Raw genomic sequence first — 18,982 nt, forward strand, 5'->3', positions numbered from 1 at the left:
TTTAACTCAATTTATTAGAGAATTATATTACATCATTACATACAAATAATTTGGAGTTTGAAACAACACAACACAACACAGCAACCTTATCAGGAGACAGGAGGATACGCAGAACTGAGAGGTGGTTTTCGGCTTCAATTTGGATCTATTGTCAAATCCATCTCTTTTTGTTTATTTTAGCTATTGGCTCGTTTTAAAGACTACAATGGCAAAGGGGGAGAATCGCTCGTCTAGAATTTATAGATCTCGTAGGCTTTCGTGTCCCACTGATTGGTGGAGGATAGGTTTTATCCTTTCGAGGAGATGTCTTTTTCGAAGTCATTGGAGAAAACATTTTAGTATTGCTCGGGAGGAAAAGTAAAGTTTGGCTAAAAAAGTATTTTTATTTTTCTAATTTTTCATGATTCAGTATATCTGTCTGTTTTACGTCGTCTGTATTCTAATTGTTGTACGTATTCATGAATGTGGTAGAACTAAATTGTTGAAATCTATGGATTTCTACTGGAACATAAACAAGTAGAAAGGCATAAGCAGACCCGTGTTTGTATCTGATTTCTTTCGGTGGTCTTTTTACCAAGTCAACTTAGATATTGAGGATTAGGAAGCAACTGATTGAAATGTTTTCCAGGGTCATCAAATTGACCACTAACTAAAGGTACACGACAAAACATCTCATTCGAGACATCTAACACGAACAAAGGATTCAAAGTCATGCCTCTCGTAGGCTTTCTTTTCATGATGATAGCAAGTGAAAAATGGCAGTCTGTATGTTGAAGATGTTCTTCCAAAAGTCCTGGTGATAAGACTCGCACACCTGTCGCACTGTTTCTGGAGATGTTAGCCATTATGCTGGGGGACAAAAAACAAAATACTAGTAGAGGCTTTTGTTAGTTCCACTTGAAAAATGCAAAACTTATGATTACCTTTCATAAAGAAAGTTGAGATCAGCACAAACTGTAAGAATTGCTTCCACTAATAGAATTCCTCCTCGTCAGTGCCTACTGAGCTCGGTAAGGGAGACGATGAGCTGCGAAGGTTTACTTTTTGCAACCTTCTAAATTGGTAATCAAAGGAAAATAGCACCGGTCTCTAATTCAAATATATCGAACTTTCTTATATCGACACTTACAGGTCATGCTACCTGTCTTCTTCCTTGTTTGCTTGTATTCAAATTTGAACATATATGTATTTACCGAAATAGAAACGGATCTTATAACTTTTAGTCTTGCAGCAAAAGAATTACGAATGCACTAACCAAAAATCCTGCTGTTCACTCCTGAACGATACAGATGAATAGGCTTGTCATCGGAAGCACTAAAACTAATCTGACTGTGAGCAGGCACAAAATAAGCATCTCCCTCCGCGACTCGTTCCTCAATTACAGAACCCATCTGCAGTTGGCCTTCTCCAGCCACGATGATAAAAATTGATGGTCCTGGTACTGGAGAGAAAAGAACGGACTCTTTTGATGGAAGAATGCAACGATCGACTTCAAACTCGTCGAAAGGTGGTGCATACCGTGTAACATACGGGTTTAATGAAATCCCTCGAAGAATTTCAGGAAAACCCTGTACAAGTTGACACATGTTAGATGACAGTTCAAACAATATTTAGGGAGAAGAGGAAACTTGCCCATCCTTAGTGCTATTCAATCATGAGATGTTCTAAATTGATTAGTCAAAAAATAACCCTAGTACATTCCAAGGTGATTGGCTATATTCACCACCGATGAGAACCAGTGTTTTCAAAACTAGAATTAGCAAGGAACTGGAGACCATGCTAGTACCCGATGTTTAGGAGTGTATGGTCATCCAAAAACACTGGAGAAGATGAGCATCACTCACCACCAAAATTAGCAGCTCAGACAGCTAACAACATGCACGTGTTTCCTCAAATTTACTCCAAAATTATAACATAATGGTATTCGATAGAAATCTATTATTATGTTTATTCTTCCAATTGGTATCTAGAAACAGAGCAGGTTGCAAAAAGGGTTCGCCATGCATCATTACATAAGGAACGTTTAGCATACTTACTGTGAAAGTCTAGCCTCATACTTAAACAGATCCACCTGTGCTATTCTAAAAATGGTTAAGAATATCAATGCAAACTACTTGAATCATTATCAATAGTTACCGACAATAAATAATTGGAAAAACAAGGCCATTCTTCTCCTAGGAAATGCTTAAAGATTATTGTTAGCCATAATACATTGCCAAAATCATTGGTGGAAACATATTTTTCTGAGAGGAAGCACTAAGGAAACATCTATATGTTACTAGTATTTTATTAATCAATAACTAGATGTCATGTACTAGAAATCAACACACCTGTTTGTAAGTTAGCATTGAACAAAGTGTTTGTATATCTACGTACTTAGGTGTCAGTCCTGCTTGCACAACATTGTCTGATGCAGCCATACATTCAATGCATTCGCCAGATATATAGGCATGGGGTTCATTTGGACCAATATACAGTGCTTCACCTGGGCTAAGCTTCACGTAATTGAAGAAAAAAGATGCCAGAACACCAACATCAGCTTGATATTGCTTCTCCAGAAGTAGTGCCAGTTGTTCTTTCTCTGATAACCTCCTGGTCTAAATGCAGTAAAATAAACTATCAGAAAAATGAACAATAACAAAAGCATAGAATATTTGCATGGCACGCTAAACCAGCACAGAAATACAAATGGGCCATTGCACTAGGGTTGGTTGTGTACATGGATGTTTTCCACAACTAAAACAATTATGACTGACATTCATGAGGTTTTGACATAGCCTTGGAATTAGTTATAAGATGTGATGAAGGGTGTCTTCCATAACTCTTAGATATGTTTGTGTTGCCTACATTAAACTAGAGTATGCACTAGGAATTAGTCCTACTCTGTGATCATGCCCTGGTCCATCCCCCATTGAGGCATCAACAACTACTAGCAATATCATACTGTAGAGAAGAAGTAATCTCTATAAGCAATGAGATTACTGAATCTTTTGCACACAACAGGACGAATCCCAAATATTATTATTGAATAACTTCATGATCACAGAACCCCCTAATTTTGATTTAGTCAGATAGAACAAGTGGCTTTGCATTTACTTAGTGAGAAATGAGAAGAAAAACACTAGAGCAGCTAATAAACAAGACCTAGAAACCTCCTCAAAAAATGCCTCTCACTTGATGAACATCCTTTAGTATTTAGCTATTCTCAGAAGATTCCATCACAATGCAAACCAACAAGACCCAGAAATCGACATCAATACCAACTGGACTAGGAGTCAGTTACAACATAACTCAATGACAAGCAACATGAATCAGTGCGGAATTTTTTATGTGGTAAAACCAGTAACTCTATGCCAAACAAAAACATAAACAAAAGCTTGTATAAATTACATCAGAGCATATCAAGGAATCTTCAATAAAAAAAAAAAGGGGGGCGGGGGGGGGGGGGGGGGGGGGGGGGGGAGTAACGAAGGTAGATAAATTTTTGTTGGAAATAGTGACTGACAAACATAGAAGATACAAGTTTGGGAGAGATATATAAGCAACAAATGCCATTTTTGATCATCCTTTCCATGTATTGCACTCATTCTAACTATTGTTTATATGAGAGCTTAAGTTTGAGATTTGAATTCGGATTATGTTCCTTTAAAGGTGTTAGTTAAGTATTTCTATATACAAGACAATTCACAAGAAAAGGAAGCTTCAAATATTAATGATGATAATCAAGAAACATCTAGTCATACCTAAAAAAAATTAAGAGAAATAAATTTCAGTAGGGTTGTAGAAAATGTAGGAGAAAATAATACACATTTGCATTGTTAACAGAAATAGTATTAAGCAAACTGATAAATCAAAATTATTGAAAGTGCAAGAAGACATGCTCAGCAATAACTAATAACACTCAGATGTTCAAATGGCATACGAGGATAACTGCATGATCAAATATTTACTGAGTGAGGTATTTAAACAACTAAAAATAAGAGCAAAATTTAATAGGCAGGTAAGTTGAACCCATGTGGCAAGTTCTGATTCTCAAATCTAATAGAATCAATTTCATTCTCTAATGTTTCTAATCAGACAATTAGACATTAGCCTGAAATACTTCATAGATCACTTTAAGTAGATGACATTAGAGTTTTATGTTACTGGTCAAAGGATAAGACAAACCATATCTAATTTCATCCTTAGTTATTAGACCAAAGAACAAAATGGCACACATTTCACTGTCCTCTGAATTCAGAATTTTTATATGAGAATAAACGATTTTTTAGTTTAGAAACCAGCGTTGAGATTACATCTCTATTTGATGACATAAGTTTAATGAAGGCAGATTGCATAACAGCTTTTGCATTCATATAGCCATTTAGCTCTCTTGTCTGGATAATTTTGCTTCCTTCATCATTACCAACCAGTTCTGTGATTTCAGGTACACTAAGAACATCCTTGAGTTCCTACACAGTGACAAGACAACAAAGTGACTTTATTACATTTTTACAAAGCAATCAAGAACCTAAATCAATCTATTGAATGATTATCTTAAAACTGAATGACATATAAAAGTGAAATAGCACAGATGACCAATACATACAATAATACAAAGAATTTTGTTACATTTTACAAGGGAATCAAAAATCAAAAGCAATCTATTGCATCATTCTCTTAAAACTGAATCATATGCAATGACAGTGAGATAGCATAGATGACAAGTACATTTTAAAATATAAAGATTTTTTTAATCAGATAAAACTAACCTTGTAAAATTGGAAGTGAAATGGAGAACATGTGAATGAGAAACAAAAGACAATCTAGAGATTAACAACTGAAAGAATATTTGAATGTACCTCCATGCTGACAAAACCACATAACGCTTTGAACTCTGTCAGAGCAATTGCCATCTCTGGCTTATGGTTAGGATCCTTATAGACACTTGGACGCATCATATGAAGCATCCTCGCCAGCTCCTTATCTGGGTGCGTTTGTATGGACAATGCTTTAGCCACCGACAATATCTACCATAAAATACAAGAACAAGCACAATATTCAGCATCACAATAGTATTACAACTACCAAAAACTTATCTCAATGCCAAGGCAAAAAACGCAAATTTTAACTGCTTGTTTGAAGCATCTATTTTCATGAAATCAGAACTCTATTTCGAATATTATACTAGATTTTTAGCCATAGTTGAAAAAAGAGAATTAAAATTTTATCTGCCATTGAAAATTTGATATCAGAAACTGGAGGATTTGGGTTTCAAAATTCATAGGAATTCCTGGGACTACACAAATACTAAATTGTAACACAATCTATGATACCATGCATAAGAAAAAAGAGAGATTACGATTCATAACATCCCACAAAGTCAGAATTAGTATTCTCAAGATTCCTTTTCTGTCAAGGAATTGAAATTTTTCAACAGGAATTGGCTCCAAACCAACTGTAAGTCTTCAACAGCACAGTACTTTGGAGAAGCACAAACAAATAAACTGGGAACGAACTATGTAAAACCCAATCAAATAGAAAGATGCAGAAATGCCAATTATCGGCGGATAGGAAGAACCTTGAACAAGAAAGGCAGGCCCGTTCCCCATTTCGCCACGACCTTATCTCCCAGAGCACCAGGGTTCTCCCGAATCCACTTCTTAAGTGCAACTTCTCCTGAATCCGAGCCCGCAAGCATCAGGAAGGACGGGCCCGAGTCATGCGTGCCCATCCAGAACTCGGCGTAAGGGCAAGCCAAATCGATCTGGGCGCCGGAGTTCCGCTCGAACAGACGCGCCACCGTCGATTCCTCGCCGCGTCGGCCCCATTCGTAGTTCTGGACCGAGCACCGAAGTCGCAACGACCTCAGCGGCGCCTCCATTGCCTCCGGGGAGAACGTAAACCCTACGAGGAGGCAGGAGGAAGGGTTGGGCACTCCGTCGACGAAGGCGGGCGTCGGCGTGCGGCGGGGTTTTTAAAGCCGAGAGGGAAACATAAATCGGAGACTGCGGGGGATGCGGATGGGAATGGGAAGCGGTGGGGTGGGATATCGGAAGCCTTTGACCTCGAGCCGCCAACGCGGCTTAAACCGTTGACCCAGCGTAATTGGAAATTCGAATGAACCGTTAACGGCTGGACTTTGATTCGATAAAAGCTGGGATTAATTTTAGAGAGAAATGTTGTGATTTCTCAAAATTGTCCTTATCTAAATTCCGTATCATACACTTAAATTTTAAAAACATTCAAAAAGGGCATCTAACATCCTATTCATCCATATTAATTTACAACAGCCCATTCATAAAATAATTATCCATATGCCTAATTAATTATAAAAATTAATTTTCAATATGTTATAGAAAAGTCTCGCTTTTTTCACTTAAATTCAGACCGTCCTTGAAGAACCCCTGAACCGCTATTCCATTGCAGGATCCATAGCAAGTCTAGAAGTACTAGCAGATTGCTTATCAAGATTGACCCGTCGTTTCTTTAAGGCTTATGGACATGAAAAAAAAATGCATGCAAACCCAATTTCAATAACACCATCCAATTGACATTTGAATATCCCTGACCAAATTAACCACCTTCAAGACTTGCCTCTGATCCTTATCATATTGATCTGAACTTGCAAAACAGATTGGCATTATTTGCTAATATATAACACATTTGATAAAGAGTCCAGTCACACATCTTGATTTTCCAGAAACATTTATAATTCAGGCCATGATGACGATAAAATGATGAATCTATATAAACACAGTCCTAGCAGCCACTGATCTATGTCCAAGTATGGAAAAACAAAGAAAAAGAATCCCAGTAGCCACTGAACAGAAACCCAGATTTAATAATTGATAGTTCCATATTTAGCCTGAGATTGGACATGCAAAGTTGACCTGCCATAAAAAGGATCAATGAAGCAATAGATTATAGACTCCCAACCCTTGTCTCCTACCAGCCAGAGGAGATGTGTAAAATCTCTCCCCAAAGAAAAACACTACAGAATTTGACATTCATATGTTTTGCTACTCAGAGAAAAAAGAAATCAGAGCAAAATTCTCGTACTAAGCTTTTTCTATGTTCTAACCATATGAATCAAACAAAAAATTTGATGACATGTTCAGGCCTGTGCAGGAAAAGGTTATGAAGTACGTATGTGGTTCCTGTTCCAATATTCTAAGCAAACCACTGTAGGTATCCATATGAAAGCTAGACATAACTATAATGGAGAATCTATTTGTTGCAAATTAGGTTGTGCTGAACTATCAATTAAATGTAACCCAGGACTCTGACCAGAAGATGGAAGTATTAATGTGGCATTTATATTAAGCAATTTCCATAGTCGACAACCTTTGTGTTGATATTACATACCATATGTGACCATGGGCAACAAGAAGATGATATTGGAAACTATTTCATTTTTTACTTGAATCTTGAAATTGCACAAGTGATCCCAAGTTTTTATTAAGAAACGGATGCAGACTGGTTATGCGAAATGAGAGAAAACTGCAGCATCAATGCTAGAGAACCTGAAACTATCTAATGTTGACAGCACATGAACTGACCTAATGTAAAAAATCTCTTGCATATAAGAAGCTTCATAACAATGGAAAGTTTCAGAAGCTATTTACAAAACACACTGCATGTTATCAAAATGACAATAAATGAAACTTATTACCATTCCACACATTGTACCATCTTTGAACAAACTATTTTCATGTATTTAAAGAAGCTCAAAAAAGAAATGAAACCGGCCATCATTTAAAGAAGCAGCAAAATGTCACATTTATTTTAGTTAACCATATACTTGATGGATTAACAGGCATTCTGCATAAGAAAATGTCTACATAACAAGGTAGACTGCGACTAAATGAACAGAGACACGCAGCAACTGAAACAACCTTTTCCATAGAAGAGAACTTTAGTTCACCAAATTATCCAATTTCTGCAAAACAGAAAAGGGGAGGAAAAGAAAATACATTGACATTCCAATTTGATCAATTTCGAAAAAAAATTACAGCAACATAGAAGTGGGGGAAATCACCTTTTCATCAATTTTGTAGCTGTCAGCTGTTATTTCCGACAACCACAAACCAGGAAATAGTGCCTGCAGGTGGATAAGAGAAAATTTCATGGTACAATATGTTGATGCAGGATAAAACGAATAAAGTACGAATTTAAAAGAAGAAAACAATCCACAAATCCGATAATGCTTCGTCACAAACTTCATGTATTGCCCAAAAATAATTACTTACATCAAGTTCGCGCTGAATGATCTTAGCCCTCTTCTTTGGTCGTCGAGGGGGCTTCGTCCCTCTGATGGCAAAAAAATCCTCCTCTATCTCCCTCCGAGACAGAGAGACAGAGAACTTTATCATCTCTCCTTCCTCCAACTCGTTTGATCCCATCCTCAACGTCTTGACGGAGAAATTGACTTTCTCAATCGCCGCAGCCCCAAGACAAGGCGAGCCATGGTTCCCGTTCCGAGTCTCCACTGGGGCATTACAGGCCGCCCTTCTCGTTCTCAAGTTCCAGGGTCTCTCAGCCTCGGAAATCGGGGCGGTGGCATGATTTCTCTCCGATTCCCTTCCTCTCGCCTCCCCCTCCCTCCGCTCCAGCACGCCCGGGGACCCTTTGGCGGGGGGAAATTTTGTTGGGGTGTTCCTCCCGTTCTGATCATCTGGCACAGTTACCGCCGATCCCACGCCATCGGAGAGTTTGGAACAGCGGAGCACACGCTGGCCTCCCCAGCTGAGGGTCGGGAAGGAGAAATTGTGAAGGCGGCGCGATTGGGTGAGCGTCGGCGGCGACGAAAGCAGGCTCTCCACCACCGGGCCTCCAGATGTTCCGCCGGCTCTTTCCTTCTCCGTGCCGGACTCCATCCTCTGGGCTTCTTCCGTTCTCCGATCGAGCGAGCAAGAGAGAAGGAGAAAGAAAATCAAAACAATGAGATTAACTCGAGGAACGTTCAGATGCGCTCTCGGTTTGGTTCTCGCTCTCGCGGGTTTAAAACAAGCTGGATATGCCGCGGCGGCCAAGGAACCTAACAGGCCACCACATTTCGAGCCACAAATCCATCTTCCGCTGCTTGAATAATCCGGGTAAACAAACGAGTAGGCCATAATGGGCTCCAAAAATAATCGTTATTCGGAGACGTGAGCCAAGTCCAAACCATATTAAAATCATGAAACTATCGTGCAGTAAATTTAAGTTATCGTGATCGATCGCACTTAATCTGCGTGATCGATCACTGTTCTAATTCAGCTTGAGCTGCTTTCTGATGAGTTATTTGAGCTGAATCAGGTTGCATGTTCGAAAAGATCGAAGAAGCATTGATTTTTGCCCCTATCCGTATAAACGTTAACCATCAATTCACCCGAAATCAAAGCCCAGCGGCTAGAAAATGACGACGGTCTTCGCGCGTGCGTCGCACGTGTTCCCTACCTCACTTGGCACCCAGCTCCATGACGCAAGCTCACGTGGGTCCTTATTAACTAATATGTAGTTTTTTAAAATCCGAATATTGTGGTTTTTTTAATTCCATTTATAATCCCCCGGCGCCTGCCCTTCACTTCACCACCACGCGAGCGGAAGCCTTAGCGGCTTAGCCGCCTCTCTCTCTCTCTCTCTCCAAATAGGGGTTTCCCGACTGGAGGTGGCCTAGGATTTTGCACCCTTCGTCAGTTCCAGGACCTCGACAGCCGGATCCGATCAACACCGTCAGAAGGCCGCCGATCCATGTTTTTCTTGACAGACAACAAACGGAGGCCACCAGAGACAGCGACGGCGCTGGCGAAGGAGCCGCGCGGAGTGGTCGTGCAGGTAAATACCTTCGGAAGGCTCTCTCTTCCGATCATGAAGACGTGGGGAAACCAGCGGGTGCTACGCTGCGTGAGCGTGAACGGTAAGGGCGAGGGAGACGGCAGCGGCGGTAGCGACAGCGCTGGCGGACAACGATTCTCAGAGACAGAGGGGATTGGATCCGGTGATCCAGAGGGAGGCAGTGGCGACAGTAGCGCGATCGAGGAGGTGAGGGAGAAGCTGTTGGTTCACCTCCGGGAAGCGGCGGACCGGATCAAGCTGATAGTTCATGAAACGCCAGCGCTACCACCGCCTCCGTCCAGAGGCGATGAGCCAAGGGCAGAAGCGGTTCGGGCGGAGGAGGCCGAAACGGAGCCGTCGTCATCCGCGCCCCCGACGTGGCCATGGAAGCTGCGGACGAGGCGAAGGGGGGCTAGGGTTCGGGCGATGTTTGAGCACCAGGCGAGCGGATCGCTAGCTATTACGGGAGAGAAAAGAGCGGCGCGGCCGAGGTCAAGCATCCCGCAGCCGAGCGAGCGGCCCGATTTCTCAATAACCCTTACGAGGGAGGAGATCGACGAGGACATCTACGCGGTAACGGGTCACAGAGCACGCCGCCGCCCTCGAAGGCGGCCCCGTGTCGTCCAGAAGCAGCTCGATGTGAGCCCTCACCTGGTTTGCATCCAATTTCCAATATTTTTCTCTGCTTTCCGATTTATTTATTTTTGGGTCAACAACAACCTTTTTCAAACGCCTTCCTCCGTTTTGAATGAAGAATAATTTTCTAGAAGAATGAAAAACCTTTTTTGACGAAAAAAGATTTCAACTCTCCCTTCTAATTGGCATTGTGCAGCTGCTGTTCCCTGGTTCATGGCTATCGGAGATCACCTACGACTCTTACAAGGTCTCCGATTAGAAGCATCTCTTCTTATCTGCCATCGCCATTGATACAGCTTCTCCCATCACTTCAGTAAGAGCTTTTTCACACTCGCTCCTTTCCTTTGCCCTTTAACTTCCCGTTGATTTATAGTTCTTTAGTTTGTCGTTAATTCCCTCGTAGCTATAATTGAAGTAAACATCCATTAAAAAAAGTTCTGGATTTTCATAATGCGTGCTTGTATTCTAGTAGACTCCAATGAACCTGATCTGCTGTAACATTGAAAATTGTTTGCATGCATATGCTTTCCATTCATTCCCATGAGATGAACTGGTGTTCGACCGGTTCGTAATTGAGAGGAGTTGATTGAGATAGATGGAGCTCGACGAGATTAATTAGTGGCACTGGAGTTTTTATTTCATGTCAAAATGATCTTTATTTCTAAGTGATTTAGTAATAGTTCAGAAATATAAAAATACAAAGAGTAGATTTTAATGAAACATTATAATAATTTTTAAAACTTATTAAACTTTCAAAAAATTTCATTTTCAAAACTTAACTATATTCTTGTACTATATATTCATCCATCCATTTTAAGAATATATTTCGAAGAGCACTTTCTAGCTTGTAAAGAAAAGATAAATCCTATTTTTTGTTTAAAAAAAACATCTTTATTAGAAAATTGTAATCATGCTATAAAAAATTTGTGGGTTATATCGGTGGAAATAAAATTAAAAAAAAATCAAATGGAAATGTTATCATTAACTATTTTCAAAATCGGTGGAATGTTAAATTGCTTTGAATAATATTAATTTATGCCTTAAGAGACTCTGAATCAGGTGCAGTGTCTGTTGGGTTAAAATACATAGTAAATAAAGCTACTAATTCTTTAAATTATATTTGGCTAATTTTTTATTTGTTTTAGTGCTAAAAAAATAAATAATACTTATAGTTATTTATTTTAATAAAAGGAGAAGTATTTTAAAAATTTGGGTGAAAAGAACCAGAATCTCAAAGTCGTAATCTCCAAATAGTTAAAAAATCTTTTAAAATAAAATTAGTTCTTATTTAAAATGTGGTCAAAATTGTTAATTTTTACAATTTGTTAAAATCCTTTAAAAAGTTTAATTTTAATATTTTAAACAGGTGGAGATTTTTAAAAGGTTGAAAAAGTTTGTTAGAATAAATTTTGAGTTAATACAGCTAGATATATTTTTTAATTCAATGTTTAATATTTTCTCATCTATTTTTCCATTATTATTTTCTTTTCTTACCATGAGACTTTGATACTAATTGACAAATTAAAAATTCAACTCTAATACCAATGGATACAGAATAATAGACAAATATCAATTTCTTATTTATAGAAAAAATTGAAAAATATATTCTTAAAATCTTATAAAAATTAATGGGACTCGACTTAAATTCTTTTCCTTCTTTCATCTAAAAATTTATGGTTAGATTGAGACTATTCATCGTAGTTAAAAAAAAATATTAAAGTGTTTAGTAGGTGTAAAATTATGTATTTAAAATTCAATTTTACCACCTATTGTATTTGCTTATAATAATTAAATCAGTAAACTGAACTAACTATTGTAATCTAATTGAAATCGTATTTAAGTTGAAAGCTCTGTCCTTATTAGTATGATTTTTTTATTCACCATTTCTCATATGTAAAAATAAAAAATTGCACTGAGTAATTAGAAAAATTTAAGCTGATGCATAAATTTCTCCAAAAAAAAAAAAAAAATTATGCTCTTCCTCTTGTCCATTTCAATTATCGGTCAAGTTCCACGTGATCAGTTGTATGGGAAAGCATCTGAAAACAACCTATCTTGCATTTCCATATATGATCGAACATATAGTTACTTTTTTTTTCTTTCGGTCTAAATGATCATCGAACATAGTTCTCAGCCAACTAAAAATGTTTGCAGTACCTGATAAACATTGGCCGAGAATTTTTTACCGTCAATTCATTAGATCCTAACATGGTTCAATACATGGATGCCAACATCAATTATGAGATTACTATTATATTTTATCCATTCGAGAAGTATTCTGTTAATTAGAGTATTATTTGTTTCTTGGTCGCCACCATCATTCGTCACTATCATTGGATGATAGAGTTAAATCAGATACAGTTGAGCTCGTAGTTTTCTTTCTCCTGTCTGAAGACTGTAGATAATTTCACGCTAAACTTGCAACAAAATAGTCTTTGACAATACATCACTGACACAAATATTTCTCATCTACCAAATGGCAATCAATGCCGGAAACAAAAACAAAAACTATAAACAGGAAGCTTACAGAGAGCAATTCATGATGGCAACATTCGAAACAGAGCAAGGAGCCATTAGATTAGCCCTCCACATATGGCGCAGTCGGTCCCTTCTCACGACAAACGAACTCCTAAACCTGTTTCAAGCAAGTGTAGCTCCGCCGCAGCGAAGCTACCCCGCTGCGACCGCCGGCGACAACTCTCTTCTTCTCCTCCGCCTTGTAGGCCGAGAAGCTGCAAGCTCTGTCGGTCATGGCTTTTGATGTCGTCGGCGGTGGGGTCGCCGACGTTCCCTTAGGCTTCTTGTTCTCCTTCCTGCTTGCAATGGAGAAGACAGGCATGGAGCTACGAAGCGGAGAGGTCATGGCGCTGATCTTGCTTGGCGTAATGTTACTAGCGTGCCTAGGATCAACTCGCCTGCTCTCTCTGTTCCGCCATAGCTTCTGGTCTCTGAGCTCGACGTAGGCCGAGTACATGGGGCCGCGTCGCATGGGGAGAACGGGCCGGTTGCTGATGCGTTCCAGGAGGTGAAGAACGCTGGCATCAGCCATCGATGATAATGAAGGCCTGTGGTCGTCGCTCGCTTTTGTTATTTCTGTAATCCATCGGCCTCCGCTCTTTGTAGTAGTGCAAGGGCATGCTGGAAACAGAGATGGAGGGACGGCTCTCCAACGGTCGAATTGGGGCGAAGCGAAGTGAAGAGTGGCCAATAGATGGATCGCATCTGTCGGCTTTCCCAACGGCTAGGTAATCTTTCCTTTTTTTTCTTTTTTCTTTTTATCATTTATCGTGGAAGGCTGCTCCGTTGACTTATTTTTCATTTTTCAAACGGCATTTTACTTTAGATGCTCTGATAAATTTCACCGTATCAAGCATAACCTCGACACTGAAATAAAAAAAAAAACAATTCGTCAAGTAACTCAAACAATTAAGTGGTTGTCCTATCGTGGTCATAGTAGATTAGGACCTTCAATCAGCCCAATTTGACGTTGGATTAGAACATTGATGCAGGACCACACTTAGTGTAGGTGGGACCCAACCGCCATAACTTTGACATGTGCTGTCGTTTTTTTCTAATTGGATCCCACCAGTCAATGATTATGGAAGATCCCAGGTTTCCACATCCTATCCAATAATCCAAATCAAACCGGTCGAGCATTGAGTTAATTGGGCAATGCGTGCGATCTACTAAGTTCTGTTCGGCGTGGTCAATTCAGGGGCGTTGATACCGCGTTCCCAAATAGGTATGATGCTGTGCGCACGAACGAAGAGGCACCATACCATACTTGGGAGGAGGATCATGTATTGGGCAAGCCATGGGACCCTCGCGGTTTTATGCAATCGAAATGCGATCTGCTGTGCGGTGAGTGGGGTGGGACCGCACCACGTTTTTGTTTGGAAAGAGGAGTCACCCACACGTCCGCCACGTGATGCATAGGGTGGGTCCCGAAGATGGATGTCTGCGATAAACCACCGCCAGCTGCTCGTTTTCGACCTCCTGCCTGCCTTCTCGACCGCGCGCCCGGCGGCGGCGGAGGGAACCTCGCCGGCCTTCGGACCGTTGATGATTGCAAGCCGAGGGAGGTGGCGAATATGGGCGGAATCACGTCCTCCATCGCCGCCAAGTTCGCCTTCTTCCCTCCGAGCCCGCCCTCCTACGCTGTGATTGCCGACGAGGGGAGCGGGCGGCTCTCCATTCCCGGGATCGCGGTTGCGGGTCGCGATGACGTGCACATCCTCCGCCTCCGTACGCGACGGGGCAACGAGATCGTCGCGGTGTACTTGCGGCACTCCCATGCGACCGCCACCCTCCTCTACTCGCACGGGAACGCCGCTGACATTGGCCAGATGTTCGATCTTTTCGTCGAGCTCAGCGTCCATCTTCGCGTCAGTCTCATAGGGTCCGTCGCCCCTCCTCTTGGTTAATTCCTCAATGGGATTCCCTTTTTGTTTTCTCTAGGTTTCTTAGTAGCTAGCAATTTGGGTCTCCGATGAACATTTGAGATTTGTTCTTCTTCTGGAGTAGTACTTTGTATATCGGTTTTGACAACAAGATCGAAATATGTTATACATGAACTGAGCTCTGGCTCTGCCATAGGTTTTACTGTTTGGGGGATTTACTCGAAGAATGATTCCTAAGCACCGAAATACCTTTTTCTAGATATGCTCTCCAGTAAAAACAACAAATCCTTTTTGACTGGTATATATCAAGCATTAATTTCACCACGTAGATTTTTTGAGCAAAAAAAAAATTTATAGTCAATTGTCGTTGACAATTTTGCAGTGAAAACGCTATTAATGAATTCATCGTTGGGCGTTTCATCAAATTATAATACTCCCTTGTGGCCAATGATGAATGGTGATTGATTAGTAGTATAGACGTGATGTACATTTCCAACTGTTGGCAATCAAAACTAGTGCGGGACAATGATTTGCTTATATATAGTGATAGTCTGTCTTCGTGTCTACAATTTTTTTCATCATTACTCCAACGAATAGCTTAGTCAAGATATAATTTCTTCACCAAACACTACCTTTGACAATTGGTTTGAAGCTAAACTTTTGACAAGTGTATATGATTTATTGGAACTTATCTATCATACTATTTGTATTTTTGGAAGTAAAGTAAGATATTAATGTTGTTGGGATAGTAAATGCCTCGACTACTAAATGAGGTTGGAGATCATTTTAGCATCACTTGCATGAATTTATAGATCAAACCATGCTTATGTAGATCAAAATCAGGCACCACTAGAATATGGAATGACCTCTAACATAAAGTCACTGATAGAATCTTTGAGTTCATTCATAAGATGACTTAGATACACAAAGAAAAGATGAGAGTAGTTTAACCTTGTATGTCAATGGAGAGAATATAAGTCTATATAGTAGGAAAGTAAAAGTAGAATAAAAACTAGATTGATGCCCACACCATTCAGAGACAAACTTCTCTCTAAGCACAGGTGGAGAAACAATAGAAAACCTCACCTTTAGCATTCCTTGGGTGTCATATAGTTCTTTCTGAAAAGAAAATCCTCCTCTACAAGTATCTTGGTCTCCTACAATCGCCTCTTCACACTCCCTATGGCATCTCCTAGACTCCAGAATGCTCCTCTGATAAGAGTTTGCAACCATTTTGAAATTCCAAATCACATTATAATATCAACCTTGGAAGCCCTAAAATATGGTTTATATGGCAACTGAACCATATTTCTTGTTTGGATGCCTGCTATAGAGAATAGTAGTGATGCAAATCCTACCAATAGCATGTATGTGCAAGTTCAAGTTGCTTTAAATAAAATCAATTCTTGGGCTATGTATTTTAAAGTTTTGTCAACTCTCTTATTGTGCAGGTATGATTACTCTGGATATGGGCAATCCACTGGAAAGGTTGAGTTCTATCTGCTATTTTGGTCATCTTGCATGAGTTGTAGTTCATATAACATATGTTCTATATGACTAACTGCTTCATCTATGTGAATTTACTTTTCTTTGCAGCCAAGTGAGTACAATACATATGCAGACATAGATGCAGTTTATAACTGTCTTAAGGAACAGTATGGAGTAGCAGATGAGGACTTAATCCTCTATGGTCAGTCAGTGGGCAGTGGTCCCACTCTTGAGTTGGCCTCCCGTCTTCAGAAGTTAAGAGCTGTTGTCCTACATAGTGCCATCCTCTCTGGACTCAGGGTACTATATCCAGTTAAGCACACATTTTGGTTTGACATTTACAAGGTATTTTTTTTGCTGCATTTGATTAGTATTAGTCACCTGTCAAATTCTTGGTGATGATTTTGCTTTCTTGCAGAATATAGACAAAATTGCCCTTGTCAATTGCCCAGTTTTAGCAATTCATGTAAGCTCATTTTGCTAGTTCTTGGATCTGTTCATTAAGCGTACATATGTTGCCCTGCTGTCTATTTATTTCTTGATTTATTATTTAATGACTTTTAGCTTGTATATCAATGTTCTTATCTGATCTGGTAAATTGTCATACGATGGATGTTTAAATAAGCATTTGGGATAAATCATTTATGTATCAGGTTGAAGATTCTTTTGCTCTCCTAGGGATTGTGTTCTTTCATAATGAACTTACTAGTCAGTATTTCGAAAATAAGTATACTTGAGAGTCATCGACTTGCAGGTGTTGTAAGACCATTGCATATAGGTTATAGATCTACAACCTGATAGGGAAATATTTTATAATCACATGTACATTTGTGAGAAAGAGTGCAGGTTTTTTTTTATCAATAATAGTTGGAAGTTTGTAATAATAAAAAAAATCTAGTTGCAAAGAGTTTTATGACAGTTTGTATGAAAGCAAGTGAAAATTCTGGTGACACTCGAGAATAATTAGTTTTACTTAATGTAATGACCCTATAAAACAGCAAGACACATACAAGGTGAAAAAGAAATTAATTCTCCAGATAAACCCATAAATTTCATAATTCAAAACTATTTAATGTCCATGCTCCAGATGAAACTTTGTAGGTCATTGCAGCTATCACTGATTTGTTATTTTAATCTGTGACACCAGCAAACAGCTTAGTTACCAATATGATTTGTTGTGTCTTTTCTGAACGTTTTTGGTGGATCTAGAAAAATAACCATCGCCTTGTTTACATCCTTCTGGAAGGGTACTGCAGATGAAGTTGTAGATTGGTCGCACGGGAAGCAGCTTTGGGTGCTTAGCAAAAACAAATATGACCCTCTTTGGCTAGATGGTGGTGGCCACTGTAACCTTGAACTTTACCCTGAATTCATCGAGCATCTTAAGAAATTTATTGCAGCTACTAAGAAAGATGGTGACACCATACAGAATTCAATGGAGACAAAGTCAAACGATGATGAACAAACCAGCCAATCTGAAACTATAGCTACAGATGATGAGCATAGAGCTTGTAGCTGTTCTGAGATCGCAAGAAAGAGTTTGGACAGTCAGCTAAGGAAACCTCCGAAGGCAGATCAACTGCTGAAATCAAGAATGAGCACTGATCTTAGTGAGCGAAAGAGGAAGAAAGGCACGGTATGGTGATGAATTATCTGGATCCTGAACAAAACGTGAATCATAAAAAAAGAACCTCTGGTATGATTCAGCAATTGAAGAGATCGGTTGTATCCATCAAAAGCTCATAACACGACTATTGATGTAAGCAGCAGTTCTTTGTATTGGTGTATGGCGTGTGATAGATAGCTTTCTTCCAGCCACATTCACAAGAAGGAATACTGTTTCTGTCACAAAGACTGTGCTGACTACATGCAATTTCTCGACTTTAAAAAACATAGAGAAAGACTTCAATAGTGCGAGCTCTGATATGATTATTAATGATTTCGATCTTGCATTGTTTTCAGAACTTGAATCCCAATTCTTTCTCTTTAACCAATATGTTGGGTACGTTCACATGAATCCTTAGGAATTATAGAAAATTTTCTAAGCCCAAACAAATTCTTTGGGTCTTTGTGACTATCTTATCCTCCATGCAAAAGATTAGTGGCTCAGTCTAGGATTGATGGAATCTCAGGCACATCTAAGAAATAGGTTATCTGTAGAATCTTTTATAAAGATTTTAATTAATACATTGTGATTTTTCATCTAAAAATTTATACATTTATTTTATTTAAAAAAAATAAATTTAGCACATTCTAAATTTATTTTTTATATAATTATTTTTAATATACAAATTGCACATTAGTACTTGTTTAGTGTAGTGGTATATTAGCTATAGTTGAAGGAAGGTTAGAGATATTCATATAATAATTATAACATGTTTATAGATAGGAGTTTAACCTTATTATTTCTACTTGAATTATTTATACAAAAAATATATTAATTTGATAATTAAAAAAATATATTTAAATGATAGGAAAATATCTAGTAACTCAATATGTTGTCACATAGCGTTGTTTAGTTTGTGAAGGTGATGAAAGATGATAAATGTTTATTTTTATTTTAAAAAATAAAAATTGTTAATCCATTTGAAAAATTTTCTGCCCAAACAAAATTCTTTCTCACGCTCACTAATGGGCCAAGCCTCTTGGGCTTTATCTAA

General features: G+C 39.0%; 3 protein-coding genes and 1 pseudogene across 6 annotated transcripts; 2 read left to right on the forward strand and 2 right to left on the reverse strand.

Annotated features, from left to right (window-relative positions):
* Nucleotides 1-1,250: 1,250 nt before the first annotated feature.
* Nucleotides 1,251-5,863, reverse strand: LOC141828491 (mannose-6-phosphate isomerase 2-like). Its single transcript, XM_074715938.1, has 5 exons — nt 5,561-5,863; nt 4,842-5,009; nt 4,225-4,451; nt 2,331-2,592; nt 1,251-1,568 (listed from the first exon to the last, which is right to left on the reverse strand). The coding sequence occupies exons 1-5, from the start codon at nt 5,861-5,863 to the stop codon at nt 1,251-1,253; spliced, it is 1,278 nt and encodes a 425-aa protein (XP_074572039.1).
* Nucleotides 5,864-7,716: 1,853 nt separating this feature from the next.
* Nucleotides 7,717-9,162, reverse strand: LOC141847402 (uncharacterized; annotated as a pseudogene).
* Nucleotides 9,163-9,543: 381 nt separating this feature from the next.
* On the forward strand, nt 9,544-10,941 carry LOC141839986 (uncharacterized). 2 transcript variants are annotated; one of them, XM_074727859.1, is made up of 2 exons: nt 9,544-10,452; nt 10,631-10,941. In XM_074727859.1, the coding sequence occupies exons 1-2, from the start codon at nt 9,715-9,717 to the stop codon at nt 10,691-10,693; spliced, it is 801 nt and encodes a 266-aa protein (XP_074583960.1). In that variant the 5' UTR covers nt 9,544-9,714; the 3' UTR covers nt 10,694-10,941. The 2 variants fall into 2 exon arrangements, with proteins under 2 accessions (XP_074583960.1, XP_074583967.1); XM_074727866.1 differs by having other exon boundaries at nt 9,544-10,437.
* Nucleotides 10,942-14,441: 3,500 nt separating this feature from the next.
* On the forward strand, nt 14,442-18,231 carry LOC141822072 (uncharacterized). Of its 3 annotated transcripts, none has more exons than XM_074709496.1 (5): nt 14,442-14,833; nt 16,286-16,322; nt 16,431-16,667; nt 16,741-16,788; nt 17,569-18,231. In XM_074709496.1, exons 1-5 carry the CDS (start codon nt 14,526-14,528, stop codon nt 17,965-17,967), a joined length of 1,029 nt encoding a protein of 342 aa, XP_074565597.1. In that variant the 5' UTR covers nt 14,442-14,525; the 3' UTR covers nt 17,968-18,231. The 3 variants fall into 3 exon arrangements, with proteins under 3 accessions (XP_074565597.1, XP_074565606.1, XP_074565613.1); XM_074709505.1 differs by having other exon boundaries at nt 16,431-16,634; XM_074709512.1 differs by lacking the exon at nt 16,741-16,788 and having other exon boundaries at nt 16,431-16,634.
* The last annotated feature ends 751 nt before the right edge of the window (nt 18,232-18,982 follow it).

This window comes from Curcuma longa, chromosome 1 (assembly GCF_044706935.1).
Source record: "Curcuma longa cultivar G26 ecotype Majalengka, Jawa Barat chromosome 1, ITB_CL_G26_1.1, whole genome shotgun sequence".
NCBI lineage: Eukaryota > Viridiplantae > Streptophyta > Magnoliopsida > Zingiberales > Zingiberaceae > Curcuma > Curcuma longa.

Coding starts and splice junctions, on each gene's coding strand:
- LOC141828491 (XM_074715938.1), bottom strand. CDS start 5,863: ATGGAGGCGCCGCTGAGGTCGTTGCGACTTCGGTGCTCGGTCCAGAAC. Junction 5,010..5,560: donor GCCTGCCTTTCTTGTTCAAG/GTTCTTCCTATC, acceptor ATTTTATGGTAG/ATATTGTCGGTGGCTAAAGC. Junction 4,452..4,841: donor GTGGTTTTGTCAGCATGGAG/GTACATTCAAAT, acceptor GTCACTGTGTAG/GAACTCAAGGATGTTCTTAG.
- LOC141839986 (XM_074727859.1), top strand. CDS start 9,715: ATGTTTTTCTTGACAGACAACAAACGGAGGCCACCAGAGACAGCGACG. Junction 10,453..10,630: donor TCGATGTGAGCCCTCACCTG/GTTTGCATCCAA, acceptor GGCATTGTGCAG/CTGCTGTTCCCTGGTTCATG.
- LOC141822072 (XM_074709496.1), top strand. CDS start 14,526: ATGGGCGGAATCACGTCCTCCATCGCCGCCAAGTTCGCCTTCTTCCCT. Junction 14,834..16,285: donor CTTCGCGTCAGTCTCATAGG/GTCCGTCGCCCC, acceptor CTTATTGTGCAG/GTATGATTACTCTGGATATG. Junction 16,323..16,430: donor ATGGGCAATCCACTGGAAAG/GTTGAGTTCTAT, acceptor TTTTCTTTGCAG/CCAAGTGAGTACAATACATA.